Source organism: Sinohyriopsis cumingii, chromosome 14, assembly GCF_028554795.1.
Source record: "Sinohyriopsis cumingii isolate HCF-2022 chromosome 14, ASM2855479v2, whole genome shotgun sequence".
Taxonomy (NCBI): domain Eukaryota; kingdom Metazoa; phylum Mollusca; class Bivalvia; order Unionida; family Unionidae; genus Sinohyriopsis; species Sinohyriopsis cumingii.
Window position 1 is genome coordinate 84,383,116 of NC_142974.1, and position 26,440 is coordinate 84,409,555.

Below are 26,440 nucleotides of genomic sequence, written 5' to 3' on the forward strand. Positions count from 1 at the left end.
TCTTGAAGAGCTCTTTGCAGCTGGAACTTTCCATGATCTTAGAAATGTAGTGGGCTGATTTTGCTGCATGGACTATATTTGTGACATTCTTCTTAGCAGCTTCATAGATCTGCTTATGAATAGTGAGTCTGGTGGAAAGCCAAAGCCTTTCAGCTTTATGGCGGTCTCTTTTAGCAGTGCGAAGCTGGTCCCTAACATTGATATACCATGAAGAACACTTTTGGTTTGATACTCTGCACTTGGTAGCTGGGGCATGTTTGTCGAGCAATGAATGCTGGCAGTTATCGAGTTGTTCTGCTGTAGGAGGTAAGCAAGTTGTTAGGTTTGCTTGTATGTCATGCATTAGTTTGCAAGGCTGCTTCCAGAACATTCTTCATTTAGAAAGGAAACAGACTCTTAATTCAATATCTGTAAACATCTTGATCTCTAAGTGATAATTATCTTAATATATAAACTAAAATCGCAGACAAGACTTAGTAATTTAATATGTTGTTTAGAACAGCAAAACAACAAACATTTCTGACCAAATTTGAAAACTGTCAGTAGTTACTGCATCTCCCAAAGTCTGCCAAGCCATTTTTTTGCAGCAAGAAGCCTCATTTTCCCTCACCAGACATCATGCTAGGCCTTTATGCCAACATCCTAAGTAGGAAAGATATTTTGCATGCCTTGGTTTGAATTCCATATGATCCTGATATTATGCAAAGTATGTTTCATATGTCAATGTGACAAATGTCCCATGCTATATTTTGTAAACGTTTTCATGGAAACATCTCTAAATATGCCTGAAATTATACGACACTTTACTTTTCTCATTAGAAATGCAAAACCATTCCTAACTCCTTAAAAGACAATATCTTGCTTCTGACAAACAATAAAGCATGATGGGCGGGAATAATCCACTTGATTATGTTCTGAGATACATGTTTTGTTTTGCTATTACCAAATGAGTAGCAAAAATGGTACACTAAACATCCATTCCCAAAATTATGAGCATTATTCAGTGCATTCCCAACACTCATTAGCAGCATTCGTACTTCCATTATGGTGGGTGGCACCTCAAAAGTCGTTACCTACTATATTATCAAATACCTCATCTTTCACAACTCAAATGCAATCAAATGACAATTTTGATCACTGAAATAAATGTAGTTTTCCTCTTTTACACAGTCAACCCAATTTTCTTCATTGAGTTACTGTGTCCATTGGACTCTATTATCAAAACAGTTCTTTGTTTAAAGCATGAAATGCAAGCCAACAAAATGTTTGACCAGAGTATGGGATGAAGATCTCAAGTTGAGAATGTGTTAAGACGGGTAATATGAATTCTTTAAGTCAATGGTATCTTGCAGTTTGAGCTCAAAACCACAAAATCAATAGAAGTATTCCTTGTCTAAAATATGAGTCATCCACAAGTTTTGGTCAAATTAGGTTGAAACTGTATTTGGGGATCTTTGCCCCCAAATCATTAGGTGTCTTTTGTCTCAAATGCATGACATCCACAATCTCTGGTTTATAGTAGGTAACACAGAACAGAAGATATTGACAGTACACTATATTTCCCTAAATGGTCAGTGACCCTGTCCACAAACGCAATGTAACAGTACGAATTTTGGAAGATGTTTATTGTACCATGACTAAGTGGAATCTTGTTGCAGTCACGGTGACATGTAACAATTAACATTAAATTATAGGCTTGGCCTGCAATAATCAAAAGCCTGTGAAAGATGGGATGCTCTGTCACATGGGATAGGGCATGATTTATTTTTAATTAGGACCTGCTGGAATAATAGTTAGAGATATTGAAGAGGCGATATTAACGTGGGGTTAACTGGCGGAAACGCAACGAAGAGATAAACCACAGACAAATCTGTGCCATATGGATCGTGTGCGTGTGATTTTGAATTTTAATGGAGCTTTCACAATTTTACAGTCATATTGCAACAATTCTGCAGTTTGGAAGTTTATAGTGATGTCTAGCACTAGGGTAACATGCCGCAGACATGTAGCATGATGTCCATACCAGTCACATTATAGTAGGCTGACCAGACCTAACAGTAACCTCTTAATGCTAAGCGCATAGAAATACAGCTGTTAGAAACATTTGCATGTCTTTGGTATGACTCTCCTGGGGTTCATTCCCAGATACCCCTGCATCTTAGGCGGACAAATATAACCACTAGGCCACTGGAGCAGTTTAGTGCCATTTGGAAACAAGTGTCTAAAATTAGTTTTTCCTGAAGAGTTATTAATAAAGGCGGACCAGAGAGAATCATTCTAAGTTAAATGAGAAGTGAGCTTCCATGACAAAATTTAATGTTTAAAATTTTCTTCTCCAAACGTTTTGGCAGTCCAAGTTTTTCTGAGGAAGTGGATGCCCCACTCCAAGGAAAAGAGCAAGTATGTTTTCTCATTAAAACATTGTCCATGGGATGGGTATCTGGAAGTGAGGGACACGAAGACATTCAGTCATGAAAAAGAGAGCATGTCTTGGAAAGCATACGGGGAAAAGACCTCTATATGTAAACCAGTGGGGAAATAGAACAGACAAGCAAGTTATGGCGGAAGACCCAAATGAGGCTAGAGAGAGAGAGAGGGATAAAAGAGGAAAAGGAATACAACAACTCTGACTTTTTACAAACACTGAATTCGGAAGAGGACACAAATCGATTATGCCGGCATGCTGAGCAATGAGTTTTTTTTTGTTCACTCGACTCTATGATCAAATTTGTTTTATCGGTATAACATAATGGATAACTGCATTTCTTATAAATTTTGAAAGTCTATTGCTAAGATAAAGTATATCCAATGTTATGTTCAATTTCATATTATTTATGCAATTGATTAAATTTTTATGTTTTAAATGGGGGGCATTGTTGTTTTATTCTATACCACTACTCATATTCCATCCATTAATTTCATATTTGACATTGCTATTTACTCAATCTGGGCAATAATACCACAGTCAATCATCTCCTAGTTAACAATAACCAACAAAAGTGCCATGTAACAGGTGGGTCATTCTCTCTCAATCAGTTAGTGTATTATTTATCTCCTGTGTGGGCCATTTACATGGTTTGGTCAAAGCAGTGAATATGCATGTAGATAACCATCTTCAGTCTTTTAGTCCTAGTCACCCTGACTTTTGATACCTAAAATTAATCAGAGTCTTCCCAAAGGTATAATTATCAAATAGTTTGATCACCACAGACAGTAGGGAGCCTAACTTATTCCTAACAAAATAAAGAACAAGCAGACTGACATCTGTAAAACAGGTGCACATATATTATTAAATGGTTGTTGTATAAAAACTGTAAGAAGAAACATAAAGGTTGCTAGAAGATACAGATTACATGTATCTAGTCCAGATGTTTCAAACTGATGGCCGATGGAATTATTTCCTGCAAGGACATATGGAATTTGTTGTTGTTGTTATAGGGTTTAATGCCATTTTTCAACGCAAGATAGGTTGTACATGGCAGCCAGTATAAATTGTGGGGGAAGAACCTGGAAAAACCGCGGAAAAGAACCACCAACCCACGAGAAACTACCAGCAAGCTTTCTCACTTACCCACACTGGCCGAGCCTGAGACTAAAACCCACACAGACAGAGGTGAGATGGTTGAGATCCATAACAGTGAGCTTTGGGCTCCACGGAATTTGTGAAATAATTAATAACGTAATATTCTTTTTTTGCAGTCAGTAGGTTTGATACAAATTGTATTGTTACATCATGTACTTCTTCTTTCCAACATTTCAACTAGCTACTATTTTTATGACATGTCAAAACTTACTGATCTTTGAATTTCAATAAATGTCAAAACTCATTCATGCTTGAATTTAAATGTTTCAACTATCCAAGTTATATTTATTCCAAACGTCTGACATAATGTAGTTTTAAGTTCAGCTATGGCAATTATGAAATTAAAATTGTAAAAACATGTCACTGGTTGAGGTTTTGTGCTCACATTTATGATTCTAACAAATGAAAGTATGATGCCAATTAATGCAGCGATATACTGATTAAAAGCTACTAACACTTAATCATCGTGTAAAAAATGCCTATTGCAACTACAATAGATTATAACTGGGGAAATATTTCAATATCAATTAAAGAACAATCCCACACTTTCTATTTGTGTTTTCAAAACAGGTGAATTGGAAGATCCAAACTGCACCTTTTCCTACTTGGATATATAAAAGAAATATTCATAGTGCAGCATGCACTTCAGTTGTTTTTTTATTTAAGTATTTGTTTTCTTCTCTTGCTGGGAGTATACTATGCGAACATAAGAGCAACTCCTGAGTAGCATCTAATTTTCATGCACAAAATTCATTGTCATATTCCAGAAAATAACAACAACAACAATCTCCCAACTATAACAACACATATTACATTTACTACAATAAAAATAACAAGAGTCTCTAGAATGGATTGATGCTTTTCTGACAAGATTATACACTGTTATGGGTCATTTTGTTATTGTTGTGGGATTTAATGCCATTTTTCAGCACACGATAGGCTACATATGGCGGCCAGTATTAATGGTGGAGGACGAACCCGGGAAAACCCCAGAAAGAACCACCGACCCACGAGAAGCTATTGGCAAGCTTTCTCACATACCCACATTGGCTGAATCCGAGACGCGAACCGGCGCAGACAGAGGTGAGATGGCAGTGATCTATAACATAGAGCGCTTTAGACCACTTGGGGCCCCGGGTCATTTTGTAAAGAACATATTAAATATAAATTTTGTCCGTTATTGTGGGCTTTAACTTTAAGATAATGTAATTTTGTTTGCAAACATGCTAACATGGAAGTGAATTCAGGACATTGGTATTCCCCTCTGAAAAATAAATCCACCTGCCCTTTTCTTAACAGCTTGCTAATATTTATGTTAACAGACATGACCTTTTCCTGCTCTTTTTTTAATACAAATTTGATGAAAATTCTATTAAGATGACAGACTATTTCCCAAAAATGGTTTTTTGCAACATAGCTGAAGAAATAAGGTACATCATACATGTAATGTTGTTTAAATCAGAATTGCTATTCCTATCTTAACAGTTGTAGTGGAATAGGTCTTTTAGAAGTGTTCAATTAATATCCGAGGAGATTTATTTATATTTATTACCAGTAGTCATTTGAATTACAAAGTTTTCATTGACTTTAGGATAAAATCACTCTTTAAGGATTATTGTGAATTAATTCAAGGACATATTCTAGGTAACATCAATTTGAAACAGCAAGACCATTTTCGAATTCAAGACCATTCACATATCAGAACATGCAAGATTGGAATTTACTTGGAACACCACTGGAATTCATTTGGAACATTACACTTTTGGAAATGTGAATTGATAGGACTATTTGGGATTTAATTCACAATACTGTTAAGTTCCTTTTATTAAAAGGAAATAAATTATATGTTGAAGTTTACAAAACTTGATGATTTGCTTTAAATCTTTTCTTTTACTTAGTTGAAGACCAAAGAGTTGTAACAAGACAACATTACAAGTCTTTTAGTAAAATCCTGATGACAATATAATCATGCATGCTTGGGGGATTGTGACTGCAACATTTTAAAGACAGCCAATTTAACATTATTAGATCTACTAATCGCAACACAACACATTTCCACTTAAAAACTGCTAGGTATCATAAGTCTGCTGTAGAAAACCCTATGTTGATATAAGCATACATTTATGAGGAGCTGAGATAATAACACTTTCAACATGGCCAGCACGGTGGTCATACTGTGAGTCAGTTTGCATTGTTTTCATTCAGGACTAACTAGACATCAGAAGAACTCTTCTGATGAACATCCATCTCACAATGACTTTCCATTAAAGAGTAGAGCAAGAATTTCCAAATGTCCATTTGGGTCATCAGTTTAGCATCATTGTCATTTATGACCAACTAGACATCACAAGTCTTTCAGTTAAAACACCATGCTGACATGACCATTACACTGGTCACTGTGGTGGCCTTAGTGGCACCATTTTTATTAGACACCTTGTGTTTTTAGTAAAATCCACATGTTAATAAAACATCCATTTAGCACAAGAAATGATGACAAAGTTCTCAAAATGGCCATTATGATAGCCATATAGGATTTATGAACAGCGTCATTGTCACAAAACTATTTGCTATGGAGGAGTAATGATATAAAGCTTTTAAGATCGATCAAGGGTGTGACAACTATAATGGAACTCAGATCAGCGCCCTTTTCATGTAAGGTCAACTAGACATCACGAGAAGTCTTTTAATTAGAACATTATAGCACCATCCATTGAGAAGTAATGACAAGATTTTCAACTAGACGATACCTGTATGTTAAGCGTCTTCATTTAGGAAAAACTAGACCATTAGATGAATGCGTGTATAAGAAAAGGTTCACTGCCATCCTCAATGTAGTTTAACAGATTTGATAATAAATTAGCAGTAACAGACAAATGGAAGGACAAATATAAATGATGCATGATAGACAATCATATAGCCTCTTCTGTTCTATGACAAGTAAAGCTAATAACAAGTTATAATAGTGCCTAAAGTAGTGTAAACCATGCCAACCGACCTCCTATCACCCTTATGTGACTACGCAAATCTAAACAAAAGGTAAGAAGTATAGAACATTTATAACGTGATCCACTGATTTTCACTGAAGTAAATGAAATCTCTCATTCACTACTGAAAACTGTCCTTTCTTTCTTATGATCGTTCTTCAGGTAATTTCCACTATCTGATTTTGAATCACCAATGTTTGGTCATCAATGACATATCTAGATGGGGCTAGTTGGGTAATTTCATGCTTGATTTGAAGGTGCAGTGTTCATGTTCCAGAATGATTATTCAACATTTGTTTAATTGAAAATATGTGTCACACGTTACGAGTTGATAATGGAAATTACTGAAATATATAATACATGGCACCAGTGGACTCCATAATGGCAATCCAATCATGTGACTGTCAGTGCAAATCCAAACATAAATGTCATGCACCAGAAGTATGGTCAAGTCAGGTACAACAGATACATGTAATGGCCAAGTGAGCCAGTAATTATCCTGGATTAAATGAAGACCCACTACATGACCTTCCTGAACCTGTAACCCAGAAAAGATGGAAAAGTGTACCTTGAAACAAACCTGTATTTCAATCCAAGTTTCCAAATTTACAAGATGTTGTCCCACACGTACAAAATCGTCTGCTACCTACGCAACATCCCTACCTGCGGCTAGAACATACATTGGCAACAAATTCCCGTTCTTATAGTTTGTTTCTAAATTATGTAGCAAATTTTACCCATCAACAAGACCTTGTAATCACATTACATCCTCTTCATTGTTGTTTCTCTTCCACGTAATAGCTATATTTTTCATAAGATGTAACTTTACTAACATTTTTACAAGACTGGTTTAGTTTTCTTAATATCTCTTGCCATTTAATGGCATTTTACGTTGACTTTTGTAAAACTAGTTATAAAACTGACCTTATAACTCGACTGAACTCTTGACCGAAACAGTCGAAAGTAATACATTTCATTTATGTAGCTCGATTGACAAACATTACATCTTTACAAAGCTATGCACAGAATATGCAGACATATTACGAGACAGGAAAATGGGGGTGGTATCCTCTGTGTCCAAAATTAATATTATTCTGAAAAGAATATTCTGGTGACAATTGCATCGTTTAAAATGGTAAGCATTGCTGTATTTAATTTTTGTCAATCGCTCGAATTAGGTATGCGTTTTGCTTCAATATTGGAAACGAAACCCTTAGGTGTGCAGAAATGCTCGACAACAGTGTATATATTGTGTTGGTTTAAAAAAGTTTAAAAGGAGATGAACTTGAATTGGGGGAGGAAATTATGTCTTCTCTTTTATTTTTAAGAGGTGGGAGGTGGTGCTGTCCTGAGAGTATTTTATATGTACCCGATATTCTGTACAGGTAATCGCCGTGCATATCCTGACGGTCGAAAACGACGTTACTCCAAATAGTCAGTCATTTATAGGTAAACTACTCTAAGCAACGATACGAGACACACCCTACCCCGATAATGGTGTCGCATTGTGTAGTATCTCCATCACCTAAATTGCATGTAGATTAAATCAAAAGCCAATCTTTAATCTACTGTATGCACTATATCTACGAATGATGCAAGTCACTGCGAGGTATTTTGGCAAAGTTTGCAACAGGAGTTATTGAGGGAATAAACAAGCAACAGTCACATACAGTCAAATTGCATGATCAACCAACCTCTCCCATACTTTGGAATATTCTTCCTACTGGCTACACTGCTAGATCCCTGTTACGTCTAGAAATCCCTGCATTACATTTGCAGTAATTACAACGCGCTTTCTGTAAGGCAACTACAAACGCGCGATTATTTTTGAAAATATAGAGACAGCTTTTCCGGAAGCTGACTAGGCCAATATATAAGCATGCGCATTACGCTCGAAGTTATCACTTCAAGTTAAACCTAGAAGTGGGCAAAATATTAAGCTAATATGTTGGGCTATGGTATTTCATTATATATGCTAACGGTAAGATATGTAAATCGATGATCATAAAAAATAAACTTAAAATCTATTTTAGTGATAAAAACATACACGCTACCAACAAAGATATACGTAATATACATGATGTCGCCGAAAGGTTGCAACACGAATATATATATAACAAATTTAAACTTTAAAAATCTAAGCAACCTTTTAAATAAAGTCGACTTAACAATAAGTTTTAACCTGATTACTATCACATTTATATATAACAAGTCACCAATACAGTTGTATTTTCATACAAACAGTAAAAAATCTTGTCTGACTTTTGGGCGACACGAGATATATCCTTTAGGCCTAAAGGTTGCTCGCATGTCTACCAAAAGTCGCATTTTGGTCAATGTATATGTATATATATCTATCTATCTATCTATCTATCTATCTATCTATATATATATATATATATATATATATATATATATATATATATATATATATATATATATATATATATATATATATATATATATATATATATTTACATACATATATGTATATATATATATATATATATATATATATATATATATATATATATATATATATATATATATATATATATATATATATATATATGCAGTAAGAAACAAATGCATAAAACCGTTCGTAAAAGTTATTGCTAAGTCATATTTCAATATATATTTTACAAATATATTAGTTTTCACAAATGATAATCAAGTTGTACATGAAAATGTTAAATGTGTTACATGTTCACTTTGGTAGAAACGGAATATTTATGAGATTCCAATTATTAAATAAAGGATGGATATTTGGAAAGTTCCAGAGGCTAGTTCAATTATCAACAACGCACTCAGGTTCAGGAACATACATTTGGTCAGTTCTTATATACAATAACCATTCTTCAAGCGATAATTGTTATTGTATCGGCAAACAATACGATTCATCGTTGGTAAGGTTTTGAACTTTTGTAGTCATCAGCAAAGTGATATCGTTATGTTAATAATTTATGTAGTTCAACAAGACTGTGTCATTTATATGAGAACAAAGGTTATATGCAACAGCAAAAATAATACTTGAGTGTTTTTTGTCATCAACACGCTCAAGTTATCAAGAAATGTTGGCTTATAAATAATTTAATTCAAATATAAGGATAGCTATTTATTAAGGTCTAACACTATGAATTTTCTGCAAGTGGTTTATGATAATATGAATGTTATTTAAATTTGGGAGCAGCACATGTTGATGTAAGACACCGACATCGTGTTTCATCGGTTTTTTCTATATGTTTTTACGAATATATGTTGTAAATTAAGTAAAATGTAACAGATAGTTTATTTTTCCAGAATATAGAGTGAAAATTGGGAAATAAAAATAAAAAAATGATAATAATTGATAATAAGAATTACAATAATAATAATAATAATAATAATGATAATAATAATAATGAGAATAATAATAATTATAATAATAATAATAATAATTAGATACTTTTCGACTCAATATATTCTAAAAGGTTATGTTTATTTTTGTTGGTTATTGTGATGTCCATAACTTTAATGATGATATATACCCTGTAGAACCAATAAGGGGAGTAGTTTTTTTTCGAAGTTTTAAGGCGAAGAAAGTGAGTTTGATGACTGGTTATTTGAAGATAAAGTATCATATCCACGAACAATAGTTGAACGTTCAATGATTACATAGTTTTTACATAGGATTCATTTGTTGCGTTTCATGTTGTTTTTGTTGTTGTTGTTGTTGTTGTTCTAGGGTTTTACGCCATTTTCAGCACAAGATAGGCTATACATGGCGGCCAGTATAACTGGTGTAGGACGAACCCTGGAAAGAACCACCGACCCACGACAAGCTACTGGCAGGCTTTCCCACGTACCCACGCTCGCCGAGCCTTGGACTCGAACCCACGGAGACAGAGGTGAGATGGTGTTGATCTGTAACGGTCAGCGCTTTAGACCACTCGGCCACTTGGGGCCCCTGTTGTTTTTGTAACTGATGATGAAGTGAAGAATATTTTACAACCATTGATAATTATTCTGGATCAATGGTTTGATTAATACGCAACTGAAAATAAATAACTAATTAAGACAATTTTAACAAAATATAAAAGTTAATATTGTATAACTGACCATGGGGTTAACAATGACGGCTGTGGTGCTAGCCATGTCGGCCGTGGTGCTGACCGGGAAGCTAGCGACGGAGCTGGTTGAATGGCGGCCGTAAAGCTGAATGAACTGTATGTTGCTGATTGAGTAGCAAATGATCCGGCATTGTTGACTGACTCGTGTGCGCTGATTGTTTGATTAAACGGTGGTCTATGACTTCCTTCAATGCTGACTACTTAATTAACCAGTTTGACGGTAGGCAAGTATTGTACTGACGCAGTGTTTTTACAACGCCATACATGAATTATTTTAGCTGTGGGATGCTTTGGGCTTTTGCTGTACCAAGTGTTTTTGTACTGTACAGATATAAGTGTATGATATATGTCCCATATGCATTATTTTACCATTTTAGTAAAGTACGTAATATTTACTGTCTGAGTAAATAATGTCATTATTTTCCTCGTGTGCAATTACTGTGAATCATTAACCTTTGTCCTTGAATAGTGTTTTTTTAGACCTTATGTGTTGTAAATATGACATAAGACATTGTTTGAAAGCAGTAGTTCAATCTTAAGTACATAATCAGATAATTAAGCATTTTAAATTTATGTCTAACCTTATCTCGTTCAATCGCATTCCTACTTAATTACCTGGCACCAATCTTTCAAAGCACTTTCCGTTGTACGTAAATGTATATCTTAGTGAAACAAGCCTGTAATTTATAGTTTCAGCATTTCCCTCACAAAATGAAAGCAGCTCGAAATTGTCGATATGTATTTGCAAGATAACAAAATAAATGTAGTAGATATTGGAATGAGTGATATCTAGTCAAGTAAATATATTTTACTAGCTTGAGAATCCTTGTCTTGGCCAGTCCTTCAGATAAAAAAATAATTTATTGTATATTTAACACGCTTTTCGTCGTTTTCTTTTAACATGTCCTGACATTTCTAATGTTGAGTATAATATGGAGAATGTGCAATGACATCACCTGTCTATATCGATGCTTTGTAATGGTGGGGGAAAAACCTTTGGCCCACAAAATGATTTTGTATTTAACTCACTTTACGTCAAATCTGAGCACATCGTTTTAGACATGTGCAATGGAACATTGATCGGTTTTTTTCACACTATGTTTTTATACATAATATTTTGGATCAACAATGTTAAAGCAATTTTGCCTTCAGTAGTGAGTATGTAGATGGACAAAAAGATTACGATGTAAAATGAAGACGTACCATATGTGCGATTATTTTCATCTTAAGAAAGAACTAAAATACTTAAAATCAAATGAGATTTTTTTCATTAAACAGGAACATCAGGTACGAAGACATCCCAAGTAAAGATCAACATACTAATTACGCACATTCTCATCAGATTTAATGTTATTGTCGACTCTCACCCCAGAAACGGTCAGGATTTTCCTGCTGAGTTGTCTCTTCATCTATCGCACTGGACCAGCTTTATGGTCAAAATTTTGCTTGAAGTTGCACCCACAAATGGGCCACTTTTGTTATATGGGTTCTTGACCCAAAAGCAAATGCCGTCAATCTGTTATGTAGGGTTATGGGATTTTGCCTACTCTAGACGGCTATTAATGTGCAATTTAGTACTAAACATTATTATGTCAATCAGTTCATTAAATATTATGCTATAAATAACAACAGGTGGCTTTTATTTTCAAGGTATCTCCATTTTTGTGATTTATTGATGCTTATTTAAAATTTCCTCCAAAAGATGAAAATATTGTATGTGTATTTTATTTTGTGTATCTTATACGTTTAGGGCAAGAGTCTGGATGATTTTGTTTATTCATGTAACATATAAAACCTATGTTAGACATCGGCACAGCAATTGTTAGCCAATAATGTGACCTCAGTATAGATATACAGACTAAACTGCATATCAGTGTGCAGAAGAAAAAAACATTTTAGTTTGGAAAATTATATTGTCATTGATTGTTAGATAATACAATTCTTTTCTCAGGAAAAGGCTTGACAAGAAATTCACAAGAGAATATCCAAGATAGAAATGTTCCTTTCACCAGATTTTAATCAAGTATAACATACTTTAATTGCAACTTTCTTGCTCTACATTGTTGGTGACAAAGATCAGGGTGGTTCTTGAGAAGTGCAAAGGTAAGAGTTTGTGTGTGTGATTTTGAATTTTACGTGGCTTTAAACAAAATTCAGTCATTTTGCTATGATGTCTGCTGTGTGGCAGTTTAAAGTAATGTCTAGCAATTGGGCATCATTTCGCAGACGTGTAGTATGATGTCCCACATATTATCCTGACACCACGAGTCCTAACCCTAGCATCCTAACCATGAGCGCGAAGCGAGGCAGATGTTAATACCATTTTTGTAAATCTGTATTATGACTCGACCGGGAATCGAACCCACGACTTTCTGCATCCGAGGCGGACGCTCTAACCACTAAGCCACCGAAGCTGTGCAAAAGTGAAATATAAATAAAAAAATAACAAATCAGAGGGTTTTATTTATATAAAATCAGAATTCGGCATTTACTATGTCTGAGCGACATACATGAACTCCTACTTACATGTGATATTTAAAATTTGCGATTTCGTCCATTTTAAACACTCTTAACTTATGTATGTATGTATGTATGTATGTATGTATGTATGTATGTATGTATGTATGTATGTATGTATGTATGTATGTGTGTGTGTATGCATGTATGTATGTATTTATGGATAGATAGATAGATAGACAGATAGATATAGACAGATAGATATATAGATAGATAGATAGATAGATATATAGATAAATAGACAGATAGATATACAGATCGATATATAGATAAATAGATAGATATATAGATAGATAGACAGATATATAGACATACACACAGACAGACAGACATACAGACATACAGGCAGACAGGATAGATAGATAGATATATAGATAGATAAATATATACATAGATAGATGGAGAGATGTTCGTCCTCTCTCTGTCTTGAGGGATGTTTGCTGTTGTTACTCTTCTAAAGTATTAAAATGATTGCCATGAAACTATATGCACACATTAATCCCAAAGTCATGTTGGATATATTATGTCCAGTATCTCTGTGACGGTGGTCAAGATGGAAATGATGTTTGGTAAAAACAGACTTGGCGTTCACACGCAATGATTCTGCATGAATATTTGAATAGATGCCAAAGATAGGCGTGTATTAAATGGAAGTGACTGTAATAAATACAAAGCTAGGGGTATATAATGATAGAGTAGTGAATATAAAAGGTTGTGAATAGCAGCCTTAATCCCATTACCACCTTTCTCCATCCAAAACCTATTTAGGACGGAAAGAATATGTACTTTCATTTGGGTATTTGTAAATTATTGAAGTAAACCAAACTGTTCACATCATTTGCCCATCCATATATTATGTTGTATTTGGAATCTTCAAGCTGATATTTTGATCAGCCATCCCATATAGTGTCTTCTGAAAACGTTATATCTGAAATATAGATTTATTTATATGAATTAAAATTATATCTGCATCAGAGAATGTTAACGGAAGAGGAATTATATATATATATATATATATATATATATATATATATATATATATATATATAGAGAGAGAGAGAGAGAGAGAGAGAGAGAGAGAGAGAGAGAGAGAGAGAGAGAGAGAGAGAGAGAGTCAGACAGACAGACAGAGATAGGAACATGAATTAATGATGAATTTGATTTGCTCCAATTATGAAAGTACTATGTTAAAGGATATTTTGCAATTTACATTTCAACGATGAGCTATTTATTATATATAATTGAGCAGAAAGACTTGACCAACCGTTATGATACAGAGAAAGAAGAGTTATAATTCATTGCCCATTTTTCCGAGAAACAACGCTTCCACTAAAATGTACTAAATGCCACAACTTTACCTTTAAAGGATAAGTGAAATCAACTCATGAAGTATATCAATACTATAATGTATTCATTTCCTGTAATACGATCGGCTGGCAAGAGTAATAACAGAACTATTCAGGGATTGATTCAATTTTCAGCTAATAGGATTTAACATTGTATTGTCCCGGATATCATGTCCGCATTTGAATATTTGATTCAAGCAGGTTGTGGGAATGATCAGATTAGAAACGAATCTCTACAGTGGAGCTATTTGAACTGAATTAAGAAATTCAAATGTGGAACCATTCAAGATTAGCATATTGTCATAAAATGTAGAGGTATGTAAAAATATAACATATCGTCAGCATGATCAATCCATATATGCATATTTTTATCCTAAATGAATTATTTCATAAAATGTAAAGTAAATTTTAAATGAAGAAAATATATAGGACATTCAAATCGCGCAGAAATCTTTACATACATGTATGTAGTTTGGTGATTATTTATTTTTCTATTTGAATTTCTTACAATAGCGCTGATTTCTGTTCAGTTTGGGCCATCACTCTCACAATATATCCAGAACACTAATAACTGCGTACAACCTTTAATATATAATGACTAGAAAAGAGGTCTAAATTTTAATAAATAAGTATTCGTTTTCAATGTTTCGATTTAAAATAATCTGAACGTACCACAGTTATTGCTACATATTACATATTTATATCCTTTCTCTGGTACTACTACATATGTTAAGGAGAAAATAATTAAGGAAAAGAAAGAAAGATATAGAGAAAATGTTAACATGGTCATAGTCTTAGGTAAGTTTCGATTAAGCTAATTTAAAGACAAGGAAAGGTGAGAATAAAAAAAAAATATTCCATGATGTCACATCATGTGTGAAATTCTGGGAAATTGAATATGTATTTGCTTTGATCGTAGCAAAAATATATAATATTTTTTTCGGTTAGATCCCTAACCTATTGGTGGTAGGGAGAAGGAAGTAACAAAAGGTTTAATTGTATTTGTATTTTTTCCAGGGTTTCCTTTATTCATAGCCTAATGATTGCAAATGATCTTGATGGGACATGATTAGTCAGGTGGAATTCTAATCATTGCAAATAAAATTCACAAATAAAAATAATTTTCCACAATTTACCTTCTCTAGGAATCATTTCAAACAAAATGTGAATAGAATTTGCTCAACATGCTCGTGAGGCGGGCATTACTGAATGATAGTTTGACCAAGATGAGTTAACATTTCTTATAATTTTGCTTTAGTCATGACCGTAACATATATCGACGGGTTGGATCTACGCTAAAGATGCAGCAAGGATTTATCTATTTATCCAAATCGACCAGTAATACGTATGTTTTATAGTTCGGTTTTTTAATGTATCGTTGATACAAAATATATGATGGTCTTTAGGATTGGTAAACGTGTGTGATCATTACCTATATAGGATTAATCTACATGAGATTTTAGATTTGTCAGCATTTGTATAATTTCTCCCTAAACGATCACGAACATTAGTAGCACAGAATTCGATCGCATGAAGATAATATTCACAAGCTTGGATATAATGTTCAATACCCAATGGAAACATTGCAATTTTTCAAGTAGGACTATTACTCCTGTGAAACCAAAAATACAACCGGTTTTATTATTAATGCAGTTTTATGTTATTACATGCTAAAGAGATGTGTAATGATGCTGCAAAATGATCATTGATTGAGGCAGATACATTATTTTTTAACTACTTGATCATCGACTATTTTAATACCATGTATATTGTTGCTGTTTTTTTATTTCAGCATAAATGTGATTCATCCATAAGGAAAAAACAAACACCTCTAAGGTAACACAGAAGACGGCTGAAATAATAGTTCTGCTCTGAAAGTTAAAATCATATTGAATTTTTTGATCAACATATTCTTCTCCAATTCACAATGTTTACTCCTTTGAAGGATCTTCCAGAAGGAAAGAATTGGACTTTGGATGAACTGAACGAGAGAGAAGTGCAGCTATTAATTCCAGTAATTATATTTATGTCTATCGCCATGGTGGTCGGAACAGTCGGTAATGCACTTGTTTTATATGTCAATATCTTCGTCCTCAAAGTGAGAAACTCCACACACAGATATTTTATAATCTTCCTCGCCCTAGCGGATATCACATTTTGCATGATTGGAGATCCATTTGTGATAGGAGTTTTAACCCATCCATACAAGTTCACAAACACACTAGCCTGCAAGAGTCTTCGTGCGTTTACTTACTTCAATGCTTTGATATCAGTCCTGATCCTATTTGTGATCGCATTAGACAGATACAGAAGGATATGCAGACCATACGGAAACCAGTTTTCTATAAAACGGATAAAAATTATTTTTGGGATCATCGCGTTCGTTAGTTTCATCTTCTCTATTCCTTGCTTTATCATGTACGGTAAAAATACCGTGCAGACGGGCATTGCAAATATCACCGGAATATCATGCTTTCCCGACGATATGCACAAAGACACCCTGTTTCCTATTGGCTACAGTATGTTTCTATACTCTGTTTTTATTATCTTAACAGTATCAATGTGTCTTTTTTATACTTTGGTATGGCGTCAGGTGAGAAAACACACAAATTCAATAAAGACAAATGAAGTGTCTTACGTTAACGAACCAAATACCTCATCTTGCACAGCGGAGACGAATTCAACAGAAATAGTCTCAGAAAGGATTAGACCTCAGACTAAGTTCAACTTATTAGATGACACAAAATGTGTTAAAAATCTTGGAAGAATTATCAATAAAGATAACAAGGATAACAACCTCAAGAAGCTGTCTGACACTGCAAAAACCATACGAGTATCCAAGATGCTCTTTGCTGTCACAGTTTTCTTTGTGTTGAGTTTCGCGCCATTCCTTTCTCTCGAAGTATTGACATTTCTCGACGAAGAATTCATAGAAACTCTGGACAATACAAGCACTCTGTTCTATCAGCTTTTCTGGAGAACGTTTGCAATAAACTTCATGGTAAATCCATTTATTTATGGCGTCATGGACAGACGGTTTCGAATGGAATGCAAGAAACTTGTGTTGAAAAGGTTATTAAATTAGGATTTGTCTTCACTAAATTGTGTACTGGGGAATTTTTATATATAGATTTAACCGATTATCTGCGCAGACGATGACTTCATATAAGGAAGATATATTCATTCGATATGTAAAATGTTTAAAATGTTGGGTCACATATTTACCAATATATATATATATATATATATATATATATATATATATATATATATATAGAGAGAGAGAGAGAGAGAGAGAGAGAGAGAGAGAGAGAGAGAGAGAGAGTGAGAGAGAGAGAGATTGGTAATATGTGACCTAACAGTTTAAACATATAACGTAAATAGAATGGTAATGAGGTTTTTAAACGTTAGTCATATTGTTATTTGACAAACCCTTGTCAAAGAAAGATGAAGCATTTGAAGAGGAGGTAAGGTCCAACTGTTTTGCGTACATCACAGACGATTTGTATCATATCCGATTGTGCTTGGTGCATCATATTGGCTAGCAAAACGCATCCAGTTTAGAAAACTACATATTACCCACGTGGATTCCGGGATACTTTGCGTTTCCACTGTTATTATGCAAATCCCAGCATAAGCAATTATTGTTGGACAACTAGTTTTGTCACATGACATTTTAAAATTATTACCTATTCATTTTGTCGTATGTGGCATAATTGCGTCGTTTTAGTCTTTGACACCATGCACACCAGACAGCTCTGTATGAAACGAGTTTTAAAAGGAAACACAATAATGCAACATTATTCTTCTTACGAATAAAAACTTACTGCATAAAAATTGTAGTATCTCGTGATAGCGTTTCATTTTAAAAGGAAATGTCAATACAGAAATCACTGGATCGCTACAACTGTTCAAGACACATTATTTACTTTGTACTACCGTCATTATTTTACCACGTTAAAGCGATGTTTTGGCCACAATCCTACAATATTCTTTTAACATCATGTAAAATATATCCACAACACGTATCGGTTTTCAAAGTTGTGAAATCAAGATACATATATAATAGTTTTTGTCGCACATTTCCTGCTCTACAGTAACTGTTATTGTACATGATTACATTAGTCGATCAAGTGGGATGAAAGTGGAATTTTCCGAAAGTCATTAGCATGTTCTGGAAGTTGACGCGGTAGATTTCACACTAATTGAGAACATGCGCAGCTTACACGTACTTATTATTTATAACATTTTCTTTTCTTTGTTATTTTAGCTCAGTTGGCTTTCTTTTATTTATTAATTTTGTTGTCGATTTTTATGAACAATATTATTTATATGTTGGAATAGAAGAAAGGTATAACAATTTTGAGTACAACATACATGTATGCCTGATTCAAATTACAATCATTTGTATGTATTGTTCACTGAATAACCAACTCCTCTGTCTGAATACTTGTATCATGATGTTCGAACCGATGTAAGCGCCCTCTACAACGTCGCTGAGATTTTTACCTAAAATCATTTTAGTTCTTTCGAAATAATATATAGATGATTAGTATTGGATGACACATAAGCCATTTTCATAACACTGTACCCGTATCCTATACAAGATCTGGAATTCAAATGGCCAAAATTACAAGATAATTTGCCATTGAAGAACTAAGTCACACATTATGATGAAGTTGTAGTCCAGATATGCGGAAAATCTATTTCAGAATTTTCAGTAAGCAATGTATGTCTAACTCACTGACCGTTGCATGATACAATTGAGACGCATGACTTGCTTGTTTGTGAGCATATTCTATACTAAATTTTGAATCATTTCTAAACATTCTTTGTATATTGATTTTAAATGTATACTAAACTATCATGATCTGCATCAAGGTGTCTTTGGACAATCTATTTACGAGTAATTAGGCGTCTAGCGGTAGTTCACTGCACGTACAAAGAAGATAACTTGCCTATAAAATTACTTACCTATCCAATTACACAGATATATGATTCAATATATGAAGTTATGTAAGTTATTTAAAATCAATTTTATAACTAAAACGACAGAAATCCTTATAAATTGTTTTATTTTTTTATTTTATCAAGCATGATAAGACGAAGTGATATACAGGCTATGGGTTACATTATTGATGTTTTCGAATCATGAACTAGACTAGTTTACAAAACGAATGATTGTATGTTGCAACGTTAATACATGCCAACTCATCACAAGAGCAGTCAAAGATAGATAATGGTACTACAAGTAAATTGGTCAAGGATATGAACCCTCAAATGTATCCGTATTGATAACACTGTCATGGTCCGACAATATTAAATCACTTATTTATAACAGCATCGACGAAAGTATAAAAACTATTAAGCGGTGAAACAATATGTTTTGGCCAATTGTTCCGAAGTGTGTCCAATACAACTCGCTTATTTTCCCATATTTTATATGCTGCTGCGATTGCTGTAATTTGTGTCCAAACACTTTGCATCTTACGAAGAAAAGTCAGTAAAGGTGCTGTTCTATAGCAACATCAAAATATTGAATGATTTACATTAATCTCACCTCTTTCAAAAACAACCCTTAGATGAATTCCACGTTCATTTGCATACCAAAGTCCAGCATACGTGGAATGAATTTCCCAATGAACTTAGACACAACGACACAGTAATCACATTCAAGAGGGCTCTCAAAACACACTTTTTTCGACTGCAAAAGCGAACTTAAAGACTTAATAATGTTTCCTACCTTAAATATTCTCAGCATGTTTTTAATGTTTTCTAATTTCATGGTGCTTGTGTTTGTAATCATTCCATTATATTTTGTTGTTTTTATCTTATAGGTGTTGTCTAATGTTGTAAAGCGCTTAGAGCTTCTAAAGATTAGGCGCTACACAAAGTCCTCGTTATTATTATTATTATTATTATTATTATTATTATTATTATGACTTTTATTAGTATCAGAAAAGCTGTTTGTACCATAAAAGCCTTAAATACTATGCTACCATATCATCTTACGGTTTGTTTTTTGTCTATGTATAATATCAGTACAAGGTGTAAATGGTCGAGTAAAAACAATTAGCTATTGGAACCAAAAGCAAGAGCAAATTATTTACAAACATCTTTTAGTAACGCCGGTAGAATTTATGAAATAATTATCAGCATGATATTAATGAAGCACATTATGCTTCCGCCTTTAAGAAGCTATACTTCTACAAACATTTTATGCTAACGTTGTTTTATTTCCCTAATTGCAGATATAATTGCTAAGAATTTCCTTTGAGTTCAAGTCTATAATTTACACTAACCACATTATTATTATTATTATTATTATTATTATTATTAGTAGTAGTAGTAGTAGTAGTAGTAGTATTGCCAATGCATGAGGAAACATGAAATAACTAATTTTATTTTAATCTGTGTGGCAATCGGTACAATAAATACAAACTGACTGAGTACACTCAGCCATCTTAGACATTTGAAATTAATCGTCATTTTACATAGAAATTTATGAAACATTCAGCCCCTTATGCTAAGAAGGTTATGGTAAGTGATTTTATTGCTCTAAACAGATTAGCATAATGCCATTATACTGCATAACAAAATCCTCCTTTGGAGAAATATAGATATGTTGGTAAGAGATTACAAAGATGTTACTTGCAAATTAAAATCATCAAATTTGCTGTCACATAGCACCTGAGTAACCATTTTAGTGCAGAACGTTAGTTTATTGTATTCGGTAGAAGCTTGTCAATGTGTGAGTGTATGTTGTGTAAGTAGGTAGGTAATTAGATAAGGAAATCTGCTTAACGGGTACTTTGCAAAATAGTGGCAACTAAATGTATGATCACGATCTTCCACCTAATCAAACTGATTATGTTTTTCTTATAAATTCCTAACATGCCATTACTTCTGTGTAAGTAGGCAGCATGCTGATTCATGCAAAAATGAAAACATATAGAAACATAATCGAGAATACACATGACATGCGGTTATTATCTTACAATATCACTTTGGAAAGCAATAACTCCAAGATAAAGATGTCGTTGATTAATGACCGACACTTCTCTCACGGTAAATATGGCCTAGCTGTGCGTATGTCACTGTTGTAAATATGACAAACAGATTGACATTTATAAATGGACATATTCTTAATTTTAAGTCGAAGAAAAAGTCATACAATACCGTTCAATTTTTGATCTTCAAATGCGTGCGAACCATTTCTAATTATGGTGAAGATTTGGGTCCCAGACAAATTGTGCACATTCCAAACTGGTGCAATATACATCTGTATACGTCCTACTCGTGGATCCAATCTTATCCATATTTGTAAAATTTCCATAGTTTATTCTCCTTCGGGAATTACACATGACATCACTTATTCTTGTGTAAATTCATATTTTGATACCCTTGGTGGTAGGTGAAATAATTTTTCTTTTATAAAATATATTTCTAAGCATTGGTCATCCATGGTTTTAATCTATTTGTTAATTATATGTTTAAAAATTTATATTCATTAATACTTCTTTACTCTTTAATTTGCACGTCGTTATGGTTCGTTCCATCAAGGTACAATAATCATTAGATCCGTTGTTTAACTCAGTGCGCATAATTTTGCTAAATATTACATTGGAATTTATAATCATGAGTTTGAAGTCTGGTTTAGTTACGTTTCAATCACCGTATGAATGAACATCTTGTTCATGAACTTGATGTCTGTGTCTTCGTTATATTCTAATCCCAACCATCCTGTTACAGTGTCCTTTGAAACAATAGTATTATTTGATTAATAACGTTAGATGCTATTGGTCTCCTGCGTTCATATTTATTTTAACAGCCATGTATTAGCTATCTGATGTTATAAACGTTTGCACAGGATTTATTTCATAGTTTCGTTACATTTAAATGATGAGGAAAATATAGCAGATACGTCTGCCATGACGTATCTATTCCCATCCTACGTCAATAAATGCAATACACATCTGATTCCCGGTTCTGACAATTCCTCATTTTCTAGGTTTCTAACGTTCAAATAGAGTCTATCCTGAGATAATTATTTTTGCTTTTGTGTAAGTCCTTCGCCAACAGTCTTTTATTAGAATATAAATTTTGCACAATATAAATACAGATCAAAAGAAACGAGATATGACTATTATAATATAATTATGGCTGTAAATAAAACTGCTATTGTTAAAGTACATCATGAGGTTCATTAGGTATGAAGTGGTATTTTCCAAAAGTCATTATTATTCTTTCATTGTTCTAAGTGTTTTGCGGAAATTGAGACGATAGACGCCTTAAGTGTTGAAACATAAATAGTCATGCGCTTCTTTCTATAGTAATATTGTTGCCATCAAAAAGCCGAGTTTTAATGGACTATTCATATTGTAATGGTATCATAGGAGAAAGGAAGAACATTGTAATGTTGTCATGTCAAATAATGCGTCTACCGCATACAAACTACACCCATATGATTACTATACTCAATGTATACGTTGTTTCTTTGTAATAAAGTATGTAACATGAAAGTCTCACTTTAATGTCCTTGTTATATTCTGCGGATATTAGTAGCTAAATTCATGTCAGTGCTCTATAAGTAATCACATGTTCATATGCACAATAATCGTTCACCTGCACCATCCATTACCAACATAAGAATCATAAGGCTCTGCCTGATGTCTAGGAGGGTATTAATTTCGACCGGTATTTCAGCCATGTTGATGAAAATGTGACCGGTACAAGTTTACATTGTGCTTGTATTCGTTTCATTTAATTTTTGTTCAGTTCCCACCTGGGACATCCATCCTCTCTACTACGAAATGACTTCATTTTTAAATTAAGTCCTAAAGGTAAAATATAATACTAATACTTATTGACAGTTTCAATGCATGACGTTCCAAAAGAGGCCTTGTGTAATCCAGTTCACAAGAATATTAATAGGACAAAGTACAATTACTATGTAATATATCAATATTTGTATGTAATATATCAATATTAGTATGTAATATATCAATATTAGTATGTAATATATCAATAACGGGATTCACTATGAATATTATCTACAAGAAGTGTGCCAAAAGAGTCAAGAAAAAGCGTTGTTAAAAAGGTAATAGATTGTGTCACTAGATACACATTACTAGCGGAAAAGACGGAGAACCTTTATAATTAGTCATTGTCTAGCAAATACAATTGGCGTATATTACACTATTTCATATATATATACATCCTTACAGATACTCAAAAGGCACTTAATATGTTTGACTGTCTACGTTAGTGGTACTAATTAATAAACACATACTATAGTATATGAATGAGTAGGCATATCGATGTTTTAAAACTCGTCGAGAATGACACGGATACGCGATCCATGTGGTCGAGGTGTCGTGTACTTTCTACTGTGTACTATGGGACAGCTGCAGTAGTTCTATCGTCCTTTCCGTGTTTAACAATACGACTCATACGTAACCATTTAACGTTACAAAACATTTTATAAAATACGTTAGTTATTTTGTTCTATTTTAAATACTTCGTGAATTCACTTAATTAAGTATACACATTTTAATAATTGTATCTTCCTATAAATTATGTAACATCAAAATCTCACTTGAATGTCCTTGTTATATCCTGCTGATGTTAGTAGCTAAAATCGTTTGAGTGCTCTATAAGTAATCGCATTTCCATATGCACAATAATCGTTCACCTGCAATATCCATTACCAACTTAATTAAGCACACAAATTTTACTAATGTTATCTTCCTATAAAATATAAAATAAGTCACAATGATTATAACATATCAATCATCATGTAAATAATTATGATGTTCAAATGTCACATAAAGGAGAAAATACTAAAATGAAGAATGTATTAATCAAACATATTTGTAAATATTTCATGTCAAATTTTCATGTCCAAAAGGGATCCAAGAAAACTGAGTGAAAACAATTATACATTTAATGTACAGTCTCTTGTCGTGTGTATCTGATACATACGTTATATTTTTTAGGGACTGGAAAGGCATACACATTTTAAACTTTCGTGATTATATTTTGAATCGAAAACTGTTATGGCTAGAATGACATTAATCAGACAACTTAAAATGATGTTAATGTTTTGAATAATCATTATTATCAATTTAAATGAAATTTAAGACACAAGAAATTTTTGTAAATATGCATTTTATTTTACGCACACTTATCTATATGTGACATAACTCATAATAACAAAACGCAAAAATGTTTTCAACTAATTTATGTTAAATTATCTCAAAATACCTAATTATATAAATTTCAACCATTTTCCGGGTATAATTTTATTTGTAAATTATAAGAAATACTTTCAAATACGAGATCTATTGTAACGTATGTATTTTCCATGCGAATAGAGGTTTTTAGACCATATGTGCGAGTAAATATTAACAAAATATGGGTCCGTTGGGCTTGTTGAAAATTGTACAGTTTAAATTTCAGATATTTCTCTGTAAAATAACCGAATAAAGTTGTTGTGTCTAGATCTTTTTTTTCTCTTCCATTCTTATACGTCCAATTGTGCATCATTGATTAATTTGGTTCTTTAAACTTGGGAGAAAATAAGTGGAATAAAGAAAGCTCTGTCTGGCTCCAAAATAGACAGGACCGTTCCGGTGGCCTAGTGGTTAAAGCGTCCGCCTCGGAAGCGGAAGGTCGTGTATTCGATCCCCGACCGATTCATAAGAAAGACTTCCAAAAATGGTACTAACAGCTGCCTCGCTTTGCGCTCAGCATTAAGAGGTTAGTGTTAGGACTAGTCGGCCCGGTTTCAGGATAATGTGACTGGGTGGGACATCATTTCTACATGTCTGCGGCAAATTGCCCCAGTGCCAGACATCAATATAAACTGTCACACTGCAGATATCATAGCAATATGCCATATTTCTTTTATAAAGCTACGTTAAAAGTACAAATCACACACACACACACACACACACACACACACGCACACACACACACATACACACACACACCAAATAGACAGAATTATTGGATAATAAACGAACTCCACATCTACCTTCTGTCAAAGACAATACAAAGAAAGTGAACTAAAATCTTTCGTGACCTCTGGTATAGTATTTTTACTAACTGGACAAAACGCGTCAGAACCATTAAGTGAAGACTGTAGAAGAGAGATTAGAAAAAACAACATGCAACTTCTGACCGAAATATAAATATGGTTGAATGGATGAAAACCGTTTATCACATATAACTGAGGGAAACTTAAGGTTAATTAGTACGCTATGTGACTTATAATATTGATTAATAGGAATGAGAATGAAAACCCTTCATAAACCAGTCATAAAGCAATAACACGATTCCATTTTGATAGGTTAATAATAATGCATGCTCTCATTGAATGAGTGAAAGAGATAGAGAAAAAGTTTACCAAGTAAATATACCTTTTTTTGACGCAAATATGAATTAATAATATTTATATGTATTTTCTTTTCAATTTCCGGAATTAAGCTAGCATGTAAGCGTTTGGTTGCATTTTTGTATAGCTTGGTTTGTTCTTTGTCCATTAATAAATGTTTTTAATGATTACTATTGCAGACTTTGCGGTGATGGGGGCACTAGACATATGGCCCCCCAACTTATCACAAATCTCTCTCTTTTTATTATTTATCTTCGTTTGCTAATAAAGATTTTGAAACGGTTCAAACATGGTTAGTCTTTATCTTAGAAAGGGTAACCCTATGTTAATCCCATGCTTCTGTTTGAAAGTGCATATGCTTCATGGGTTTTGTTCCGACGCTCTTTCGCAAGCCTGTACACTTCGCGTAACGCCTTGTGACGTAACCCAGCGACGTTTGTGCATCATACTTCATCCACATTTAGATCCCTTGAATCACTACTAGCTTAACATTTGATATAATC

The 26,440-nt window shown here is 33.5% G+C and overlaps 1 protein-coding gene across 2 annotated transcripts; it reads left to right on the plus strand.

The window, feature by feature from the left end:
• Window positions 1-25,043, plus strand: LOC149784265 (G protein-coupled receptor 84-like). Of its 2 annotated transcripts, none has more exons than XM_089932295.1 (2): window positions 1-306; window positions 16,332-25,043. In XM_089932295.1, exon 2 carries the CDS (start codon window positions 16,467-16,469, stop codon window positions 17,622-17,624), a length of 1,158 nt encoding a protein of 385 aa, XP_089788421.1. In that variant the 5' UTR covers window positions 1-306; window positions 16,332-16,466; the 3' UTR covers window positions 17,625-25,043. The 2 variants fall into 2 exon arrangements, with proteins under 2 accessions (XP_089788421.1, XP_089788422.1); XM_089932296.1 differs by lacking the exon at window positions 1-306 and adding an exon at window positions 14,696-14,854.
• Window positions 25,044-26,440: the final 1,397 nt, after the last annotated feature.